The sequence below is a fragment of the Hemiscyllium ocellatum genome, chromosome 3 (genome assembly GCF_020745735.1).
Source record: "Hemiscyllium ocellatum isolate sHemOce1 chromosome 3, sHemOce1.pat.X.cur, whole genome shotgun sequence".
NCBI lineage: Eukaryota > Metazoa > Chordata > Chondrichthyes > Orectolobiformes > Hemiscylliidae > Hemiscyllium > Hemiscyllium ocellatum.
Window position 1 is genome coordinate 31,959,573 of NC_083403.1, and position 24,607 is coordinate 31,984,179.

The following is a 24,607-nucleotide window of genomic DNA, read 5'->3' on the forward strand; positions in this document are numbered from 1 at the left end:
ACCCAGTGACCACAGCTAGTAATGGCATTTTGAGTAAAAGTATTGCCATCCTCATTTACAATGGGGAAAAAAGTGGCACAGATTTGTCAACTGACTAGAAAGTGTGTCTTAATTAGAATTTCAATACCACCAATCAATTTCTCATGGGACAGAGTAGGTCAAAGAATATGGTCACTCTCTTACCAGCTTCTGAAGTCTTCACTTCATTTCCTCTTTTTGTCTATCTTTCTCTTTTTCTTCTCTCCTCTTAATGCTTCATTTTTTTTTCTTGTCTTCTTCTTGTGATTTCTCTCCTTTCCTTTCAGTAGGGCAGGTGGTAGTTGGGTTGATGCAGTGTGACGGAAAATAAGCCATCAATGACTGCAGTGTACATCGGCGTTAGGGCAGTAGGGCAACCCAGCCATCCTATCCAGCTTCCTTCTCATCCCCAATGACTTGTTCTTCCCCTCTACCTGTGAGTGTTATTGCATCTCCTACCCCTTTGCCTTTCCACTAATTCCTTTCTACCAACCTTTCACTTGCATCATTAATTATTATTCTAACTTATGACTAGATTTTAAAACTACTTAACAGGCTGCAAAGCACTTTGAGACAATCTGAGATTGAAAGGCACTATATAAATATAAGTTATTTCTTATGCTTACCTCTTTTCCTTTGAATTGCATGTTCAACCTCTTTTTCTTTCTTTCCTTGATTTTGATGTCATTGCCTTCACCCCTAACCTTCCAACCTTACACCCTACTCTTGCTCATTCCTTCCTGGGACGAATAATCACAGGTCAGAGATCAGAGGTACTCCTCAACCTCTCCTTCTTTCACCATCTTGTTATGTAAACTTTCCCAAAAGGGGGCATGGTTCAACTTTCAAAATTTAATAAAGAGACTGCCTGCGTTTATCTCTATTTCCTTTGGCCTTATTGACGTTGCAAATGGAATCTCTGTTTCAAAGGTATAATTGCTCATTGTTGGCCTATTATTCTAAACATTGTCAGTAAATGGGCGAGACAATCACTTGACTTCAAAATCGTCCTTATGATGATTGCAATTTATTCTACCTTTGAATAAAAGGGAAATATTGCATCAGTGCAACTGAGTGAATAGTGCTGATGTATTCAAGTAAAGCTCAAAGTGCCATACCTCTGGGTAAAACATAAAGCCCAGCCCTTAGTTTTTTTTGAAAAGTGAAGCTTTTAATAAAGATAGCGAAGATACAAAAAAGCAGTTCAATAGATAACCTTAACCATGTGAGTACTGTATTCATTTCATATTTTATTAACCCTTATTTTGGGAACAAGAAATTTTAATCACAGCAGGCAAACAGAAAGAAAAACAGGCTGTATTTTGAGTGATTTGTGTAAACTGGTGAGATTTGTACAGTTCCAAATATATGCAGCAAAACCCATTATATATGCAAATGCAAAAATTTGAAATGAGAAAATGTAGACAAAAAACATGACAGGATGTGCAGACTGGCATAAGTTGCTTTGTATGGAAGAGGAAGAGATTGGAAGACAGATAATTATACATTAATTCATACAATTATAGACGACAAGATAGGTGCAGAGACATATAGGTGTATTCTATGCTTTTCTTTTGGTTACTGTTTCTTTAAAATAGGAAGTTTTGAGGTTCAACTAAAAGACCAAGGGTTGATCCATTCAACCATCCATCCACCTGGCAAGTAATCTCCATGATGGCCTCCACAAACATGTTACTGAGGATTTGGCTGCAGTAGCTTCAGGTTACAGAGGTTAGTGGAGGCGATCATGGTAAGGACAGGCAAAACCGAACTTCAATAATAAGCAGTCATTTCAACCCTTAAAGTCTCCATGTACCTTTTGAATAAATAACTTTTGATTCAAAAGTGCAGGAGTGAGACCAAAACTGGCTCTGCACATTTCCCAGCGTTGTCAGCACACAGTCTGCTAGGGTTCAGTGAGACTGTTTTGAATTTCTATTGGCTGGTGGGTATTGATTGATTGTCCGGTAGAGGACCAATAGACATTTATCACTGCTGGTCTATGGACAGTATTTTGATCCCTATTTCTGTTCATGTAGTTTTCTGGAGAGTTATTCTAAACCATGGAAAGTATTGCCTCAAAATATGTATTACATAGAATGAAAAATGGATCTAAGTTGTTCATCAAAAAAACCTGTTATTACAATATCAGTTTTACTTTACTATTTACAATCAAGTTTCTGGAGGCACAGTGTCATGTCTCTCAAATATCACTAAGTTATGGTATATCTTTCACATAAGTCTCTTCTAGACTCAGTGCTAACTCTACATTCACTGTGACATTTAGAAAAGTTGGCATTTCAACCAACATACTGGCCAATTGTAGATTGGCATAATAATGGTATTCAAACACCAGTATTGGACAAGTCAAATATAATGGTTTCATTTTCCCAATGTGAATTATCAACAGACACAAGCATTGGTGTTTGTTCAAGCATCACTTCCACATTGACGTATACTCCGTACTGTAAATGGTCATGAAGTTATGAGTCAAGCCACAAGGACATTTCTAATTCTCAAGAACCATTTCCAACTCTAAATAACACTCTTAAGAGGTACTAAAAGTGTTGAGAGAAAAGCCTCAGTTTGACATTGTATGAGAGATGTTTGAAAACTGGCAACTTGGAAGCAAATGTCTTCACATCCTGTGAAATGACCATTTTACTCAGAAACTCAGCACCTACCAACTTACATTAGTCCCGCTTACAATAACATGCATTCAGTACCAAGTCCAAAAATACACACAGAAACCGACTTCCAAACTTTTGCTAAATACAATCCCAATCATCAAGATTTATACAAAAATCTTTCAAGAAATATATATTTTTAAAAATCACTCAAATAAATCTGATTTTTACAATTCCATGTAAAATGGTAGAGAAGCTGAATGATAGGACTGCAATTTACAGAACTGAGTTCAGTAAAGTCAAAACTTGAGCAGTTTGCAGATGCTATTTGAGTTTAAGATTAAATTACGCCTTCATTACTCACAGAACCATAACACAAAAGCAAGCCATTCAGCCAATCAAGTGTCCACTGAACAGCATCCCACCCAGACCCACCCCTTACCCTATCCCTGTACCTCTGCATTTCCCACAGCTAATCCAACTATCCTATATATCCCTGTAATGTGAGAGGAAATTGGTACACCCAGCAGAAACCCAAACACAGGGAGAATGTGCAAACTTCACACAGACTGTCCCCCAACAATGGAACTGAAGCCAGGTCTCTGATGCTGAGACAGCAGTGCTAACCACTGAGCCACCATGCTGCACTTGTGCTCCTCTCATCTACAGTAATATTATGAAACACATGTTTATATATTGTAGTATATATATATTTGGAAAGCATGTGAATGACAGTTGAAGTGGAATTGGATTGACACTGACTGAAGAGAGAGGAAGGAGGCTTTTGTGATGTCAGTGCTTCAGATGATTGACAGGGGAGTACAATCAGGGAATTAATGTGCAGTTCTAAAGCAGAATTAAAAGGAAATTAAAAGATTATTTAAATATATTATAATAATAAAAAAGTATTCTTACTGTTGTGTCTTTTATTCTATCCTAAAAAAAGAAAAGAAAAAAGTTTTAATGACAAATGCAATGAACTTTACCCTTTACAGTTTCTAAAATAGCATTAAAACTACAAAATGTTGGATTGCATTTAAATAAACTAAAAATTACGTTGAGTTAGAGTTTGTGCAGAAGTTCATGTGCTCTGTTGTAATGCATTTATTCAAAGTCTCATGTGTGTCATGTAACCGTTTCCTCTGTCAGCATGAGTTAGTGCTTACCATCAGGGTGAACAGTCTGAAATGCTCGTTTCCGCAAAAACTGTGTAAAATAGCTCACGTTTTTAGAAAAATGTAAATGCAGTGCCTAGTGTGGTACTGAGCCATACAAACCAGAACGCTCCCAAGTTCAACCTCTGTTCCATGCGGAGTCTGTCGGGCGCTGGTGGGGGATCCTCGATTCTTGGGCTAAGGAGGGGAAATAACAATCAGGGTTTCTGTTCCTGATCATCGTCCAAAGAAAGAAAATGCAGATTAGGAGCATAAGGTGAGGGAGGGCTAAACTGGGTTATGATGCTGCCACTGCTCTTCACCCTCTATGCTTCCAATGGAATAGCCTATTGACATGCTATCAGGCTTCTCAAGTGAAGAAGCAACTTGCTCAACTGTTGCAAACTACAGGAAATAAGAATACCAAATAAAATCCAAGGTATTGAAGGGTAAAATTATCTTTGAATATGTTAGTGGTAGCGTGGCACCAGGGAATAGCTGATGTGGTGGCTTCTTTGTTATGTCTATATGCAGCTTGTTTCCTGAAGGGTTTTTTAAAATTGAGTGGCCCATTGTAATTTGAAACAACATTGATTTGTAAATCACTAGTTATTGTAATGATGAGAAGTTAAAGGATATAAAGGAGAAATATGCAGATATTTCAACTAACTATCAGTTAACAGTGGGGTATTTATAAGCAGCTAGACTACAAAGTGTTACTCGAGTGACCTGGAGTGAAAATTAAAAATCACACAACACCAGGTTATAGTCCAACAGGTTTATTTGGAAGCACTAGCTTTCTGAGCACTACTCCTTCAACAGGTGGTTGTGGAGAATAAAATTGTAAGACACAGAATTTATAGCAAAAGTTTACAGTGTGATGTAACTGAAATTATATATTGAAAAAGACCCAGATTGTTTGTTAAATCTCTCATCTTTTGGAATGACCACGTAAATTTCAGTTCTTGCATATGTAAATCGCAAGACTTTTTTAAGTTACATTCTCAAGTGCTCTTCAACAATTAGTGTCATATCAGCCTACGGTAATGAAGGTGTTAACTCCCTGTGAGAGTGTTTGTGCCACAATGGTCAGACTGATTCTAATCTAAAAAAACGGATTTACAGAATCATACATGGATTCGTGCAGTTTTTGAGCAAAATAAAATGTAATTCTGCAAATACAAATTCACCCACAAAATTATATGTGTATATGTGCATGTGGGTGAGTGTTGGGATGGTGGTGGTTATGAGTGTATGGGGAGTATATGTGAGTGTATGACAGGTGTCTGTGTGTGTGTGTGTCTGTGTGTGTGTGTGTGTGTCTATCTGTCTGCGTGTATAGTGCAACGGAGTCACCTGTAGTGTGACATGCACCCAAGGTTCCGGTTGAGGTCATCCCCATGGATACCAAACTTGGCTATCAGCCTCTGCTCAGCCACTTTTCATTGTTTTCATTCTTGTCCCGAAATCTGCCTTGGAGGATGGTGTCCCGAAGATCCAAGGTCAAATGTCCCTCACTGCTGAAGTGTTCTCTGACTGGGAGGGAACACACCTGTCTGTTGATTGTTGTGTGGTGTCCATTTATTCATTGCTGTTGCTTCTGTTTGATCTCGCCAATGTACCACCTCCCACCATGTACGTGGTAGGTACTCATGCGACTCAGCCAACATTGTTTATCTTGTATGTTGCAGGCAAGGATGCCCTGAGATATGATAGAGACTATGGCAACAGATGAATGGACACCGCAGAACAATCAACAGGCAGGAGTGTTCCCTCCCAGTCGGAGAACACTTCAGCAGTCCGGGACATTTGACCTCAGACCTTCATGTGACAGTCCTCCAAGGCAGACTTTGGGATGGGCAACAATGAAAAATGGCTGATAGCCAAGTTCAGTACCCATGGGGATGACCTCAACATGGACCTTGGATTCATGTCACTCTACAGGTGATTGTAAGATTCTGTAAATCCGTTTTTTTAGATTAGAATCAGTCTGACCATTGTGACACAAACAGCCTCTCAGGGAGTTAACACCTTCATTACCTTTTCTGGGCCAACATGACATCAATAGTTAAGAATCTAACTTTTAAAAAAAGTTTTGCGATTTACATATGAAAGAACTGAAACCAACATGGTCATTCTAACAGATGAGCAATTAACAAACAATCCAGGTCTTTTTCAATATATAATTTCAATTACATCACACTGTAAACTTTTGCTATAAATTCTGTGTCTTACGATCTTATACTTCATAACCACCTGATGAAGGAGCAACTCTCTGAAAGCTACTGCTTCCAAATAAACCTGTTGGACAAACCTGGTGTTGTGTGATTTTTAACTTTGTCCACCCCAGTCCAACACCGGCATCTCCAAATCATGGAGTGAAAATAGCAGACTAATTAGAAACTCTAATATTGAATTCCCTACAGTCCAAACAGGGGAAAAAAAGTACTTAGAGAAGTGCTAGTTACTTAACAACATTTGTCCCCAGTCAGTCAGATTGTTTCTTTATTGACACCCGGGCAGAACTGCCCATACACTAATGAATTTTCTCTGATTGATTGTAAGCACATATAAATTAGAAGCATTCAAACCCTCAAGCCTGTTCTGTCATTGGATAGGATTGTGACTGACCTGATTGTGGCCTCTGCTTTCCTGTCTGATCCCTTTACCTTGTAACTCCTGTGCCAATCAAAAACCTATCCAACTTGAAACATACTTGATGAATCTGCCTCCACTGGTTTTTGGGGGAACAGAACTGCAGAGTCTAATGACTGAGAGAAAACAAATTTTCCTCATCTCCATCTTAAGTGTGAAGCACCTAATTTTCAAATTGTACCTTCCAGTTCTTAACTCCCATAAATGGAATACCCTATCAAGTCCTATGGGATAACACTTCAAAATGGGTACAGGCCCAGCTTGTCCATCTAAGATGACTGAATTGTCTCTGCACTGTTTCCAATGCAGTTATTTTTTTTAAATAAGGAGACCAAAACTGTACCCACAACTTCAGATGCTGTCTCACTGATGTTCTGTGCTTCAATAGCAAAAATTTATTATGTTTTAATTCCATTCCTCTCGCAATAAACAAGTTCCATTTGCCTTCCAATTCACTCACTATACCTGCATACTAACTTTTTGTGATTTATGGACCATGTCACCCGCGTCCCTCTGAAGAGCAGAGTTTCTGCACACTCTCCCTATTCTTATACTACATTTCTTTTCTCATTCTCCTGTCGAAGTGAACAATTTCACTTGCGGAGGTTACACTCCATCTGCCAAATGTTTTGCTAACCCATTTAACCTCTCTATATTGCTTTCAGACTCATGTTTTCATCACAACGCACTCTCTTATGCATTTTGTGGTCATCAGGAAATTTAGCAACCAAACACTCGGTCCCTTCATCCAAGTCCTTGATTTAGATTATAAATAGTTGTGGCTAAAGCACTTCTGTCATACTCTACTCATTATAACTTGCTAACCTGAGAAGTATCTATTTATTCCTACTCTCTGCTTCCTGGTAGCTAACCAATCCTTTCTCCATGCTAAATGCCACCTTTACACTATGTGCTTTCATTTTATGCAGTTACCTTTAATGTGGCACCTTATCAATACCATTTGGAAGTCCAAGTACACCAAATTTACAGGTTATCCTTTATCCACAATACTGGTTACTTTCTCAATGAACTCTAATAAATCAGTCAACCATGATTTCCATATAGGTAATGAAGATTTTCAAATTGTACCTTCCAGTTCTTAACTCCCATAAATGGAATACCCTGTCAAGTCCTATGGGATAACACTTCAAAATGGGTACAGGCCCAGCCTGAAACATCAATTTTCCTGCTCCTTAGATGCTGTCTGAACTGCTGTGCTTTTCCAGCACCACTCTAATCCATGATTTCCATATCACAAATCATGTTGACTCTAACTAATTGCATTAAATGTTCTAAAAGCAGCCTTCACAACCCCTGAATAGTAGTTTCTAGCATTTCCCCAATGATAAATCTCAGGTCAACAGGCCTATAAGTTTTCTGCTTTCATTTCTGTCCTTTTTTGAATAAAGGAGTTACTTTTATCATTTTCCAATCTACTGAGACCGTTCTAGAACTTAGGGAATTTGGAAAATTACAATCAAGGCACCTGCTAACTCTGCAGCCACTTCTTTAAAGACCTTTGGAAGAATTTCATCACGTCCTGGTGTCTTTGCTGAAATATCTCTTTAAATGTCTCACTGACCCTCCCCTTTATTTGGTTCACTTTAGCCAAATCTGTCTTCATGCCCTTATAATTGACTCTATTTAAGTTTAGAACATTCTTTCCCTCAAACTCCATGTGAAATTCAGTCATATTATGATCATTGCTACTTAGAGGCTGCTTTATTGTGAAGTCATTAACTAATTCTGTTCCATTGCACATTATCAGGTCTGATGTTCTGTGCATCAATAGCAAAAGCTTTCCTATTTTCATATTTCACTCCCCTGCTCTCTTGTTGACTCTAGAATATATTACTCTAAAACCTTATCCTCAGAATACAATGAACTCATCTTCTGGGTTTGCTTTGCCAATTCATTTCATTCAAACTGTGCTTAGATTAAAATCACTGATGATTACTGCCATACGTTTCTTACAAGCCCACTGGTTCTTCCTGTGTACCATGTCCAGCAGTGTAGTTACTATGAAGTGGCCTATAAACTTCTGCTCCAAGTAACTTCTTACCTTGGCTATTTCTTTCCAAGTCAATTCTACAAACTGTATTCCCAGATATTAGATATACAAATAAAGCTGGTTGTGGATTCTGAAGTGTAGAGCTTTTAATTTCCGTGAAGACTTTTGAAAAATACTTAACATGTCTCTACATGGAGAGTGGCTTCTCTCGATTGCATTGGACACCAAACCTGACTCTGGATAATCACAAGGTACTACTGTAATGGTGACAGCGTAAAATTCATTATACGGTGCGTAATAAATCAACATCAAGACTTAAACAGTCACTCCAGTTGTTGGTATTGCCCCAGCTGGAATTAACTCAAAATTCATAAAGACAAAACTTCCCTTATACCATGATTCAATTTGGAAGGGACAAATTGCAGGGATTCTGCACAAAGGGAAAGGGAAAGTGCAGTAAAAACTATCAACCCTGAAATTTCCTTGGACAGACACTGGCCTGGTGGTAATACAGAATAATCCAGAGGCTAATGATGTAGTTTCACAGGTTCAAATCTCACCATGGCTGTGGAACTTAAATTCAATTTACTTATAATCTGGAATTAAACATTCATCTCAGTAATGTGAAAGTATCATGAAATGATTAACTTGTCATCAGAATTGATCTGGTTCACTTGAGCCATTCAGGAAAGGAAATTTGCCATTCTTACCTGATCTGATCGACATATAACTCCAGACCCACAGAAATGTGGTTGGCTTTTAACTGCCACTGAAATACCCTAGCACTCCACTCAGCTCAAGGGCAACTGGTGATGGGCAACAAATGTTGCCTTTGCCAGATGTGCCCACATCCAATGAAAGAATAAAAATAACATTCTAACTGATATTAGCAGATAAAAAAATGAATATCCACTCCAAATTTTTCAGTAATTATTAGTAATAGCATTTACCTGTTTATAATAATCTGGGAGTGCAGGAAGATGGGCATGTCCCCAACAGGTCTTGGGAGAACTTGTGAGAAATTTTGTAGCAATGTTTGAGCCACTTTTTTTTTTGCTGATATCACATTTACAGTAAATTCTGTTTTGAGTGGAGTGAAGGGATAGTGGTCAAATGTCCCACTCCGTTACATTTCAGTGCCATTCTCCCCAATGCCACTATGTGTTGGCAGAAAGTCTGCAAGTATTCCTTATGAATCCCATTAGAAAGACCTCCGTTAGGCTCAGCGAAACCGTTCCTTAGCCAAGAGCTGGTACAGGTTATATCGAGGACGAAGTAACACCCCGAGAGGAGTTAAGACAACGTTAAAGGGAACATAGCTCTTTAAACTCAGTCCAGAGTGCATTTGCAGAATTATTATTTGCCATTATCCCAAGTCTCTGGGTTCCTGTAATAGTACAAGTATAACTTGCTGGTGGCTATGCCTGTGTGATTTACAATACAATTTGTGCCAAAGTCGGTGTTTGGTATTTTTGCAGCATATCCTCAAAGTGTGGCTCTCAGACGTTCAAGTTCAATATGTACATTGTTCATATGCTGGCACTCAACAGCACAATTTGCTTGTAATATACATTCTTTCAATTGATTTTGTCTTTCTTTAGTTATTTGTCAATCCCGTGTGACTTTGCATGCACAAAACGGACGCTCTCAATTATATCCCTCTCTTTCTCATTTCCTTTTAGCCACTGCTTCTCTCCTTCTAACTCTCTTTTTGTTTTGCTTGTAACTCTGTCCCTTTGTGATTTTGTATTTTTGTTCTTCCTGCTGGAAGGTGTTGAGTGTTAAGAGTGTAGTGTAACAGATAAAGGAGCCACCACATCAATGTAGGTTATATTTAGAGTTGCCGGGTAGGGGGGTGGGCGGCGGCCAAAATCTGGTCATCAAAACTCTCTTCTCATTCAATTACTCCTTCAATCCAGCTGACCAGGGCTGATACTTTACGGAGAATTAGCACAATGTACACCCACACATTACATAATCCCAATCCAGATGAGAATGACAGTTCTGGGCAAAATAACAGTTCCAGGTGTTTAGGACTGAGGGCTTCAAGGCCTGAAATCTTTAGTGAAGGCAATAAAAGACACAAAAGACAATTAGATGGGTGACTTTATCTATTATTTAGTGAAATATGTAACTTTATTAATTTTTTTACTCTGTTCAGTTTGGACAACCGAAATTTCAAAAGCAAAGTATTTTTTTCTTAAGAATGATTTGTTGGAATATAATGGCCAAATTGCATGATCATAGGGTACTGTATTTTTACCATAGAATAGCAAATATTGTATATCATATGAATAGTTAAAGTGAGTTTTCAATAAAAGCTGTGCATGATATAAAATTAAATACAACCAAGTTATATTTTGAGATAAAGCTGCGACACAAGGTACTGAGTAATTTGTTCACAAAATACTGGTAACTTTAATACAAAATGTAAACAAAATCTAATTTCTCCTGCGTGTGCGAAGCAGAAAGACAGAGGTTTAATTCAATCATAACAATTGAATTCTTTATACATACGGCAGGTGCTTGTAAAGCAGCCAGTGAGTCAAAAAATGATCACACTGCCAGTCAGTTCAATTTCAATCTCATTGGAGGGTTTGTGGGACTGGAATTCATAGCAGTTATCATTTACAAATCCTGACTCTCGGGGCCACAGTTGTGGGATTTGATTTCTACCTTGTACACTGCAAGGATTTACAGTAAAGTAGAACGATGATTAGCAAATTAGCCCAAAAGTAATTTATTTTGTTGAATCTTCTGCCAGTTTTAGGCTATGGAGGATAGAATAATAATTTGAACCAACTATCAATACTTCAACTGAAACATTTGCAACAGTTTGGTTGAATGCAAGCTAATTGCACATTGCTGAGTAAACTACACAAGGATGTATAATGTTATGCCAATGATACTGCATATAATTTGCACTGTTAAAAATAGCTGATCCATTTAGAGTCATCAAATCATAGAGTTGTACAGCACAGTAACAAACTCTTCAGTCCAACTCATCCATGCCAATGAGACATCCCAATTTGACCTAGTCCCATTTGGCAGCACTTGGCCACATCCGTCTAACTTCTTCCTATTCATATATCCATCCGGATGTTGTAATTGTACCCCACCTCCACTATTTCCACTGGCAGCTCTTTCCCTGCATTCATCACCTTCTGAATGAAAAAGTGGCCCTTTGGGTCCATTTTAAAATCTTACCCCTCTCACCTTAAACCTCTAGTTCTGGACTCACTAACTGAGGAAGAATACCATGGCTATTCACCCTATCCATGCCCTTCATGCAGTATTCCAATGTCCTATACAGTTGGAAATTAACATTCCAATTCCTATACTCAATATTCTGACCAATGAAGGAAAGCGTGACAAATGTAATGAGAATTTTAAAATAAAGAATACAAAGTTTTACTTTTTGTATGCATGATTTACTGGAACATAGACCATCACATCTACCAAATCTGTTTTATTATTCAAAGAGATCGTAGCTGATTTGTCACCCAATTATATAAATGTGTCTTTGCCTTCTACCAATAATACCTTTGCTGAAAAGGAGTCTTCAATTTTGGATACAAAATGAACAACTGAATAAGCATCAGTTGCTTTTGTGGAAGCAAGGTGCATACTTGTGTCACTGCGCGTATGTAAATGTTTCCTAACATCACTCTTGAAATTATTGGCATGAATTTTTACACTATTGAGCATGAGACCTAAACTCCTCAACCAGCAAGAATAGGTTCTCTCTAAGCACCTTATTTGTTTCTCTTGGCGTACTGAAAATTTCAATCAATTCAACCTTTAAACTTCTAAATCCCAGAAATACAGTTGGACTTTTAAAATAGTGCATTCATTATTGGATTAGCAATTATAAGTGAAGAGTTATTAAATATCAGCAATGTTTTGCTTTCTTACTTTCCCCAAAGTTTTCCTGTAATCTGAAAGCGTTCTGTAGAGGAATAAGACAGTGCTATTTTCTAGGTCTGTAGATTGTAAGAAGCAAACATGGCCTTTAGTAGAGTGATATGCTCTTCTTGTTTGATGTGGGAGTATAGACAGAGAGTTTACGTGTTACTGAGGATTATATCTGCAAATGCCATTGGTTGTGAATTGTATCAGATTGAATGGATCGGTTAGAGAGACAGTTAGAAGCAATGAGGAATTTAAAAGAGCAAGGGGATGTCATGGATGGCAGGTATAGAAAAGGAAAAAGGTTGCAGATAGTTTCAGATAAATGGGCTAACTCCAGGAAAGTTAAGAGATATAGGCAGGTAATGCAGGAGTCTTCTGTGGTTATCCCCATTTTAAACAAGTACTCTGTTTTGGAAAGTATAGGGGGTGACGGATTCTCAGAGGAATGTAGCACAATCAGCCAAGTTTCTGGTATTGCGACTGGCTCCAATGTACTGAGGGGTACGTCAGTTCCAATAGCTCAGTTGTGTTTGTGGACTCTCTGGTCCGAGGTACGGACAAGATGTTTCTGTGGCCAGCAGTGAAAAATCAGAATGGTGTGTAGCCTCCCTGGTGCCAGGAACAAGGATGTTTCAGAGAGGGTGCAGAATGTTCTCAAGGGGGAGAGGGGCCAGCAGGAGGTCATTGTCCACATTGGAACCAACAACAAAGGAAGGGAAAAGGTTAAGATTCTGAAGGAAGATTACAGAGAGTGAGGCAGGAATTTTAAAAAGTGATCCTCGAGAGTAGTAATATCTGGATTATTCCCAGTGCTGTGAGCCAATGAGGGAGGGAATAGGAGGATAGAGCAGATGAATGCATGGCTGAGGAGCTGCTGTATGGGAGAAGGATTCACATTTTTGGATCATTGGGATCTCTTCTAGGGTAGAAATGGCCTGTACAAGAAGGATGGATTGCACCTGAATTGTAAGGGGACTAATATACTGGCAGGCTGCTCGGGAGGATTTAAACTAGTAAGGCAGGGGGGTGGGACGCAGGGAGATAGTGAGGAAAGAGATCAATCTGAGACTTGAGAAAAGAAGCGAGTCAAACAGTCAGGGCAGGCAGGAACAAAGCAGAGAACAAGGTTGGACTGATAAATTAAACTGCATTTATTTCAATGCAAGAGGTCTAACAGGGAGGGCAGATGAACTCAGGGCATGGTTAGGAACTTGGGAATGGAATATAATAACAATTACAGAGATGTGACTCAGGGATGGACAGGACTGGCAGCTTAATGTTCCAGGATAAAAATGCTACAAGGAGGACAGAAAGGGAGGCAAGAGAGGAGAGGAATTGGTGTTTTTGATAAGGGATAGTATTACAGCTGTACTGAGGAAGGATATTCCTGGAAATACATCTAGGGAAGTTATTTGTGTTGAACCGAGAAATAAGAAAGTGATAATCGCCTTACTGGGATTGTATTATAGAAAATTGAGAAACAAATTTATAAGGCGGTCTTAGTTATCTGTAAGAATAATAGGGTTATGGTAGGGGATTTTAACTTTCCAAACATAGACTGGGACTGCCATAGTGTTAAGGATTTAGATGGAGAGGAATTTGTTAAGTGTGTACAAGAAAATTTTCTGACTCAATATGTGGATGTACCTACAAGAGAGGGTGCTACTCTTGGGAAATAAGGCAGGGCAGGTGACTGAGGCAGAAGACTCACACCACTCCATCTGCTTCACCCAAGAATTCCTAAAGACCAAAGACACTAAGATAGAAGAGGTTGAAATAATGGTCTCTTTTGATGTAACTGCCCTGTTTACATCAATCAACATTAACCTGGCCAATGAAACACTGACCACACTATTTGAAGACCCAAAGGCACATACACCAGACACCACTAACTTCATCAGCAAGGACAGGACTGTTATGCTAGTAGACCTATGCCTTATCACACACTTCACCTTCAACAACAAAACCTACAGACAAACCAACGGAACATCCATGGGATCTCCAATATCATGGTTCTTAGCAGAGGCAGTAATGCAGAGACTTGAACAAACAGCTCTGCCAACCATCCAACCCAAACTTTAGGTCCACTATGTGAATGACATCTTGTCATCACTAAACAAAACAAATTAGAGGAGACTTTCAAGAACATCAATAATACCCTTACTAGCATAAAATTCACTAAAGAGGAGGAAAACAACAACAAACTGCCATTCCTAGTTGTCACAGTAGAGCGAAGAGCCAATGGGGAACTTCAAGAAAGCAACACATACAGACCAAATATTGAACTACAGAAGCAATCACCCCAACATCCACAAACGAAGCTGCATCAGAACATTATTTCAATGAGCTAACACACACTGCAGCACAAAGGAACTATGCAGAACAGAGGAAAATCATCAATACTGAATGGGTACCAAATGAACACAGTCGGCCGATTTCTCAATAACAAACCCAAACAAGCAGACAAAACATGTCCAGAAACCCTAGCCACTCTCCCCTCCATCAAAGACATGTCGGAAATGACTGCCAGACTACTTAGATCTCTTGGCATCATGGTAGCTCACAAACCCACTAACACACTGAAACAGCAGCTAATGAACTTGAAAGACCCTATACAGACAACAAGCAAAACTAATATCATTTATAAAATACTGTGCAAGGTCTGTAACAAACATTGCATTGGACAAACAAGCAGAAAACTAGCCACAAGGATACATGAACACCAACTAGCCACAAAAAGACATGACCCTCTCTCACTAGTATCCTCACATGCAGATGAGGAAGGACACCATTTCGACTGGGACAACACAACCATCCTAGGACAAGCCAAACAGTGACAAGCATGAGAATTCCTAGAAGCATGGCATTTGAATTGGAACTCTATCAACAAACACATCAAGTTCAACCCCATCTACCATCCACTGAGAAAAATAACAGGAAGTGACCTCACCACAGGAAATGACATCACCGACCCAAAGAAACCCAAACATATAAATTGAAAGCAGGAACTATCAAAATTGCTTTGCTGAGGCCCACTGAAGATATTACTTGGTATGGTGATAAAACGTTTGGAAATGAGCCTTCCAGCTTAGCGAGCAAACCTAAACCCAGAACCTCAACCTGACCTACAAATCGTCTCTCACTGAGGTGACTGACATGTCAATGGGGGATCACTTTGGGGCCATAATTCTGTTAGTTGTAAAATAGTGATGGAAAAGGATAGAGCAGATTGAAAAGTTGAAGTTCTAAATTGGAGGAAGGCTAATTTTGACAGTATTAGGCAATAACTTTCAAAAGCTGATTGGGGGCAGATGTTCACAGGTAAAATGATGGCTGGAAAGTGGGAAGCCTTCAGAAATGAGTTAACGCGTGTCCAGTGACAGTATATTCCTATTAGGGTGAAAGGAAAGGCTGGTAGGTGACGGGAATGCTGGATGACTAAAGAAAATTGAGGGTTTGGTTGAGAAAAAGAAGGAAGCATATGTAAGGTATAGACAGCATAGATCGAGTGAATCTTTAGAAGAGTATAAAGGCAGGTATGAGTATACTTATGAGGGAAATCAGGAGGGCAAAAAGGAGACATGAGATAGCTTTGGCAAATAGAGTTAAGGATAATCCAAAGGGGTTTTATAAATATATTAGGGCAAAAAGGGTAACTGGGAAGAGAATAGGGCACCTCAAAGATCAGCAAGGTGGCCTTTGTGAGGAGCCACAGGAGATGGGAGAGATACTAAATGAATATTTTGCATCAGTATTTACTGTGGAAAAGGATATGGAAGATATAGACTGTAGGGAAATAGACGGTGACATCTTGCAAAATGTCCATATTACAGGGGAGGAAGTGCTGGATGTCTTGAAACACATGAAAGTAGATAAATTCCCAGGACCTGATCAGGTGTACCTAGAACTCTGTGTGAAGCTAGAGAAGTGGTTGCTGGGCCTCTTGCTGAGATATTTGCATTATCAATAGTCACAGATGAGATGCCATAAGACTGGAGGTAGGCTAATGTGATGCCACTGTTCAACAAGGGTAATAAGAACTTGTCAGGGAACTATAGACCAGTGAGCAAGTTGTTGGAGGGAATCCTGGAGGGCAGGATGTACATGTATTTGGAAAGGAAGGACTGATTAGGGATAGTCAACATGGCTTTGTGCATGGGAAATCATGTCTCATAAACTTGATTGAGTTTTTGAAGAAGTAACAAAGAGGATTGATGAGGGCAGAATAGTGAATGTGATCTACATGGACTTCAGTAAGGTGTTCGACAAGGTTCCCCATGGGAGACTGATTAACAAGGTTAGATCGCATGGAATACAGGAAGACAGAGGGTGGTGCTGAAGGGTTGTTTTTCAGACTGGAGGCCTGTGACCAGTGGTGTGCCACAAGGATTGGTGCTGGGTCCACTTTTTTTTTGTCATTCATATAAATGATTTGGATGTGAGCATAAGAGGTACAATTAGTAAGTTTGCAGATAACATCAAAATTGGAGGTGTAGTGGACAGGGAAGAAGATTACCTCAGAATACAAAGGGTCTTGGTCAGATGGGCCAATGGGCTGAGAAGTGACAGATTGAGTTTAATTTAGATAAATGTGAGGTGCTGCATTTTGGGAGAGCAAATCTTAGCAGGATTTATATACTTGATGGTAAGGTTCTAGGGAGTGTTGCTGAACAAAGAGACCTTGGAGTGCAGGTTCATAGCTCCTTGAAAGTAGAATTGCAGGTAGATAGGATAGTGAAGAAGGCGTTTGGTATGTTTCCTTTATTGGTCAGAGTATTGAGTACAGGAGCTGGGAGGTCATGTTGCAGCTGTACAGAATGTTGGCTAGGCTACTGTTGGAATATTGTGTGCAATTCTGACTTCCTTCCTATTGAAAGGTTTCAGAAAAGATTTACAAGGATGTTGCCTGGGTTGGAGGAATTGAACTATAGGGAGAGATTGAATAGGCTGGGGCTGTTTTCCCTGGAATGCCGGAGGCTGTGGGGTGACCATATAGAGGTTTATAAAGTCATGAGAGGCATGGATAGGATAAATAGACAAAGTCTCTTCTGGTCGGGGAGTCCAGAACTAGAAGGCATTGGTTTAGGGTGAGAGGGGAAAGACATAAAAGAAACCTAAGGGGTAACTTTTTCACGCAGAGGGTGGTACGTGTATGGAATGAGCTGCCAGAGGATGTGGTGGAGGCTGGTACAATTGCAACATTTAAAATGCATTGGGATGGGTATATGAATAGAAAGGTTTTGGAGGGATATGGGCTGGGCGATGGTAGGTGGGACTAGATTGGGTTTGGCATATCTGGTCGGCATGGACAAGTTGGACCGAAGCATTTGTTTCCGTGCTGTACATCTCTATGACTTTATGACTCTACTTGTTGCACAGTACCCCAGGGTACAGAAATAAGAATGCATTAAAGTTCAGTCACAACATTTTCTTTCAAGTGACATTTGACATGACATGAACAGGGAATGACCTCTTTCCTTGAAATCATTAATGAACTAATTGTGATTTTGTAATAATCCATTGTGATTGAATTCACTTTCATAGTCTCCTCCTGGTAAGATTTACACTTGTACCTTTAGGTTGCTATAGTATCCTTTAACTTCCTGACATACACAGCACAAAGCTAGAAGATCTCATCGGGGTGCCAAGGGGATAGTTTCTTTTCCTCTCACTTTAAGAACTGTGCTCAGTATTTTTTATTTTAGGATTACAACTGGCAGGGGTCAGTGTTAAAATCCTCCGGATTTTCAGCTTTAGAGCTGGAACTTAAGGTTATTCCAACAAGAGGGGCACTCCTTCATTTTAATAACTTAAGGACAGTCCAAATTGGCTGCCACCATCAAGTAGGTTTAACTTGGATTTAGCTGGAAGAGAGACAGCACTGCTCATCTGCTGATTACCAAGTGAGATCAATGGAAAACTCCATTGTTCCCAACTGTACAAAGACAAATGGCCATGGAAAACAACGGTCCCAGAATGAGGGATGCCAACCAGAAGGAATGCTGTGCTTTACATCTATATACTCTTTTTGTGGTCTGACTTCTAATACAGTAACACGGTAAGATCTGATATAATTACCAAGGACAATAATGCGAGCAACCAAATCACACAGAACAAGCATGTCTCCCTTTCAGTTCCAACTCTGTTCTCACTGTTTATGCTGATTCCAAATAAGGAAGATGTGATTTGCTATCCCTAATCTCCACACCCACTTGGAGGATGGTTGAGGTGAAGGAGTAATCAGGCAGAGTTCATACTATCCATTCATTACTATCAGCAGCCTTCCATTGATAATTGTTGAGTGTTTTGCATAGATGACAAACTGTGATCATTGAATACAAATTGGTATAAAAAACCTCTATAGTATAATGTTTTAATAACATGGAGGGTGCCATGTTGATTCTTGAAGGTTGAGAACACTCCTTCCCAACCTTACCATTCAAGTTGTCCTTAGCTGTCCTAGTCCTGGATATCATTTCTGAATGAGCCTTCTTCAATAATTCACAATACTATTAGATGCAAAACCACGACTGGCAGTTGACACCAAGGGAGTGACTTAAATCTCTCAAATGACTGAAGTACTTTATATATTGTATCCCATCCAATTCACACTGCGGAACTGTTTAAAAATAAATCAGTTTGCTTTGGGATGTTTTCTTTTTGCTGGTAACAGTTCTGTGGCATTCAGTCTCCACTCTCTTCCTTCCTGCTAATCTCCCTGCCCACAACCAGCAACATTTCAGGCTTTTTGATATCGCCATGTCTTTTCATTTTTCACTCATAATGTAGCAAGGCACTTTTTAAAGAATAATGCTTCTAATGTTGGTTTCCATGCAAACCACTTGGGAAAAAAGTTAATTGTACATGTCTCTTGTAATGTCACCTACTTTGTAACTATCAAATGAATTGGAATGTTGTTCGTGTAATGCTTGCTCAGGCTATAAGCCTTGACTTTATAAATTACAACATATTGCAGCAAATGTAGCACAAGTGGAAGGTGGCATTAAAAACAAAGTGTTGGAAAGGCTCCACACTCTGGCAGCATTCACGCAGTGTAAAATAAAGTTAATGTTCTGAGTCAAATCTGATTGTTCCTCGGAACTGCTCTGAAAGAGACTGATATTTGACTTGAAATGTTAATTCTGTTTCTCTCCCCACAGATGATACCAGATCTGCTATGTTTTTCAAGCCCTTTTATGTTTTTATTTCAGAACTCCAGGTGAGGTAATGGCCTAGTGGTGGCCTACTTCTGCAGCTATTGTCGACTGTCTATCATCACATGACTGTTAATCCAAAGACCCAAGTACTGTTCTGGGGACTTGGGTTTGAATCAAGGCAGATGGTACAAATTGAATTCAGTCTTGAATGAAGAGTCTAACAATGACTATGGATCCATTGCTGATTGTCAGGAAAACCCATCTGGTTCAATAATGTTCTTAAGGGAAGGAAACTGCCATTCTTTCCTGGTCTGACCTGTAACTCCAGTCCCACAGCAATGTGGACGATGTTTCACTGCTCCCTGGGCAATTAAGCCTGGGCAATAAATGCTGCTGAGCCAGTGACACCCTCGTTCCATGAATGAATTTTTAAAAATCAGCAGTATTTTGCTTTTGTTGCGGTGAAGGAGGAATGATGGATCAGAAATAGGTAGAACTCCCAATTCTTCTTCAAATAATAACTTTAAGTTTTACCTAAACAAATTGGCAAATTTGATGTCCATTTGATGTTACCTCTAGCAATGCAGCCTTCTTTCAGTATGGATGTATCACGTCCTGTGAGACTTGAGGCTGCAACTTTTCCATAGGCGGAACGTTACCAATGAGCCAAGCTGACACAACAAATTCTTTAGGCAGAAAAGCTCCCATACTTTTTTAATTACAACTCATATCATTGGTGAAAAAGCCTATTAATTGGAAAACTAAAGCAATTATTTCCAAACAACTAAAAAAAACTACTTTGGTTTCAGAATTAACTTATTATGGTGACTGATAGATTACAAACCAAAATAGGATTCCATCCCAGTTTGAGATGTGGCTTTCTATTCTCTTTCCATCCCAGGCAATGTCCTCCTGTCTCATAAGGGTCCATCTCATAGATACCACCAGAGCTCTGATGGTGATATCACACTGACCACTTCTTCTTTCAAATGAAGCCTCCCTGCCAACTCTGGTGTTACACCTCACAAGATGTCTGCAGACAGGTTTTGGGATTTCATTGCAGAAGGAAGATATGGAAAAGAGTATGGAAAACTATGCTTAATAGTGAAGACTCTGCTTGAATTGCCTTGAATCTTCAAAGCCATTCTCTGTCGGAAAAGATGTACAACTCTGACAAAATGGCTAGAATATGGCTGTTATCTTAAGTTCCAAGAGGGGGAAATGGGAGAATGCTAAGGAAATTAAGGGCTAATGCATGCAGATAAGATTTTTTTTAAAACATGAAAGAAAGCTAGTTTTGATGTTGCACTGGCCCTGTTAGATTTCAAATAATGAGCAATTCTTAATTCTGCTGTAGCAATTCAGTAAAACGCCTCAGGTGTCGTGTATTGGAAAGTTGTTGATTCCTTTTTCTGACTGTAAACAGCAAGAAACTAAAAGTTAGGAATCAGACAGAGGGTTTTAACAGACAAACACAACCATTTCTTTTAAAAAAGGAAAAAGTTAGCTTTCAAGAGACTAAAAGGTCAGAAGTGTGAAAGAACAGTTAAAAGTCATCTTTTTTTAAGTTGTGTAAAATGATCCACTGATGTTCCATGTTTTTTTTATTGTGCAAAGATAAGTTGAACAGTTTGACTTCTGTTCTGTATACTCGTCTTACTGGGAAATAAAGCAGCTTATCGATTCATATCTAGCCGTATCTAACAAAGGCTTTGCTTGGTTGGACTTCAAAGAAATGGAGGAAGTACATGTGCAAATAACATTAATATCCAGCTCAGGTCACAAGGGGCTACTACTGTTACATCCCAGGGTCACATTATCACAGAAGTAGACAGAGAGAAGTGAGTCAACTTCCAACATCACCTCTCAAAATTTCCACATTTCGAAACAGCACATTCTATCAATTTCATTCATGGATTGTTACCAAAAGGGAAAACTGGCTCTCTGATGTTTAAGCAGCAAATAAAATTCCTTCTCCCTGTTTCTTTGTTTTAAATTCTTCATAAGCTCAGAAAATGAAATGACATCTTTTCTCGACAAAAGCTAAGGAACAAGCCAGAATGAGTAGTATCAATTAATACTGACAGCAATTTAATGTACAGAAAGGGCTGTTTGTCAGTACTTTTTGTCTTGCACTCATTAGGACAACTCAGAAGAACACCAGTTTAAAGGAAAAAGCAAACTTTATACTGTATGAGGGGAAAGTGCTGATTGGTTGGAAAGTTTCTGATCAGTCGGGACGTTATCATGGAGAATGCACCAGTTCATGGTAGGTTGACTCTAATTGATGAAGGGCTCTGGCCCGAAACGTCGAATTTCCTATTCCTTGAATGCTGCCTGACCTGCTGTGCTTTAATCAGCAACACATTTTCAGCTCTGACTCTAATTGGTCAAAGCAATGTCCTCAGAAATGAACCAGTGAAGGGCTGTCATCTATTTTGTTGATTCTGGATCAGTGGTGCTGGAAGAGCACAGCAGTTCAGGCAGCATCCAACGAGCAGCGAAATCGACGTTTCGGGCAAAAGCCCTTCATTAGGAATAAAACCCTGATGAAGGGCTTTTGCCTGAAACGTCGATTTCGCTGCTTCTTGGATGCTGCCTGAACTGCTGTGCTCTTCCAGCACCACTGATCCAGAATCTGGTTTCCAGCATCTGCAGTCATTGTTTTTACCTATTTTGTTGAGTTGAAACAAGCACAATGAATGCACTTGATCTTCTGTCTGCAAAGAACAGGGTATAAATAATACAGAGCTTCCAGCACATGTAAGTGTGCCATATTGCAAACTCAACTGACAACCTTAAGTTAATTGTCAGTGTCATTTTTTGCACGCCCTTGGATCATGCAGCAAACTTTCTCCAATTGCAGAATCACAGCTAATGTTCAGCACTCTGCTGGGTGTATTGCAAGAGTGGACTAGTTGAGTACGGTCAGTTCTTTGCCAAAGGAATATGATGTCTGACATGATCCAGCAGTGTTGGGTTGTGTGGCCTACGTATCTGGCATCACACATGTACCACATCACTCATTTGGCAGAACATCTTTTTATCTTGACAGCTATATTCTGTTCATTGTAAACACCACTTGCATTGCTACAGCCTGGTAGTGGCATGAAACAGGTAGCTTCGCCTGTTGCTCAGACAGTTGAAATAGATTAGCCTTCCAGGGCGACCAGAGGTAGACTGGGGACTTTTCAGCAACAAAGGTCAGTCTTAGGACAGTTAATGTGTATACAGTGGGAAGTTATCTGATTAAGGTAGCTAATAGCCTATGGGATGGATTTGATGCACACTATTTCAGTATCAAGTTGCACTGTGAACAAATGCCTTGGACTCTATTTATAAGGCTGTTGACAAGGTCAATCTTATCGCAAAAGGAACTGTAGAAATCCCATTTTGTGCACTGACCAGTGAAGGTAGGTTTGTGCTGGAATCTAATAGAGACCCCGCCCCCTACTCCACCCCTGGTCCCTTCCTCAACCAGGATATCAAAGAAAATGAGCTCACCTGAGTGCCCTACTTCAAACTGGAATTTGAGCACAGGACAAAACCTATTAAAACATGTAAGAAAATGTTTACATGCAGCTGTGTATTCGAGTAAAGGAAACATGTCATCTGCATATCAAAAACACAAAAGTGGTTGGAGATTAGGTTTCATTCCATTGACTACATGTTCTTCATGGAATACAACAAAATGTTTGCAAGAGCTGGTCCTAGTGGAGATCCCATCTCACAACAAAATAAGAGACAACCATTCATTTGTCCACTTCCCAGGACAATGCTTTGATCAATCGGAGTTAAACTGCAGTGTTTAAGATTTACGAAAAGCCTGGCAACTAACTGTCAATCATCATTAACTGCTGCATTCTCCATGGCCATACTTCTACCAATCAGAGTCCACGTGCCAACTAATCAGCACTCTCCTGTCATACAGTATAAATGCTGGTTTTCCCCCTTCAATTACAAAATGTTCTGATAAGTGCAAGATGAAATGATATTGTTGCTAGGTTGGTCATTCAGAGACCCAGAATAATGTTCTAGGGACATGGTTTTAAATCCCACCACAGATAGTGATATTTGAATTCAATAAAAATCTGGAATTAAAAGCTAGTCGAATGTAAACCATACCATCATCGATTGACATAAAAAAACTTGGTTCACTAGTGGCCTTTAGGGAAGGCAATCTGCCATCTTTAACTAGGCTGAGCTACATGTGACTTCAGACTGACAACAATGTGCTTGACTCCTAACTGCCCTCTGGGCAAACAAGGATTGACAATTAATGCTGATCCACGCAGTGACAGCCACATCCCATGAATTAATGAAAAAACACAATATCATCAACAAAATGTGTCCTTTTACAGCAATACTCAATTACTAGATGACCAAACAACTCATTTAATAACTATTTAACCATTTGCGTTTCTGATTTGCGGTATCTATTTGATTTGATTTGATTTATTTTCACTGTCCCGAGATGCATGTGACAAGTTTTGTTTTGCAAGCAGTACAGGCAGATCATATCACACAAGGACATACAGATCATAGGGGTGTTTAGAAGGAGTGAGGCAAACAAGGTTACGACTGTACAGGAGGTGCCAAAAAGCAAGACCAACATTAGATTTGGAATTAGAGAGAAATTAGAGGGGTCCATTGTAAATTGTTGAAGTTTACAGGATTTTTGTGATTCTTGGGACAATGCAATCCTGCAGGTTGTGTGGAGAAGAGCCACAAGACCATTTCCCAGTGTCTGAGAATTCACCTTGCAGCAATGAAAGAGAAATCTTGGGCTTTTTGGCCTTGATTGACCTGAAACAACACTGCAAGTTAAACCATGATAAGTGACAAGGAGATATCGAGTAGATCAGAGTATTCAAAGGAAATTTCAGGATTGCAATCAAAGTAAACTAAATTGTGACATTCCCCTGACCAGAAGAGGGATGAGTGGGATTTAAAGTAAAGCCTGGATTTGCCTGGTCAGCTGCAGCATAAACCTCCCTTCTACTCTGCAACTTCAGAGAAGTATAATGTATTGTTCTGTAAATGTAGCCACTGTTCAGAGCAGGATAATAAATT

At 39.4% G+C, this 24,607-nt stretch overlaps 1 protein-coding gene across 6 annotated transcripts in view; it reads right to left on the bottom strand.

Moving 5' to 3' along the window:
- sobpa (sine oculis binding protein homolog (Drosophila) a) overlaps positions 1-24,607 on the bottom strand; it is a 433,378-nt gene that overhangs the window by 174,796 nt on the left and 233,975 nt on the right. For 5 of the 6 annotated variants that reach the window (XR_009646484.1, XM_060849365.1, XM_060849357.1 and 2 more), the window contains 2 exons: positions 3,923-3,997; positions 3,561-3,581 (listed from right to left, as the gene is read on the bottom strand). Coding sequence is in view for 5 of the 6 variants with exons in the window: in XM_060849365.1 (XP_060705348.1) it covers positions 3,561-3,581; positions 3,923-3,997 (96 nt within the window). In the remaining variant the exon portion in view is untranslated. The remainder of the gene's footprint in view (positions 1-3,560; positions 3,582-3,922; positions 3,998-24,607) is intronic. The other variant, XM_060849387.1, reaches the window with a different exon arrangement.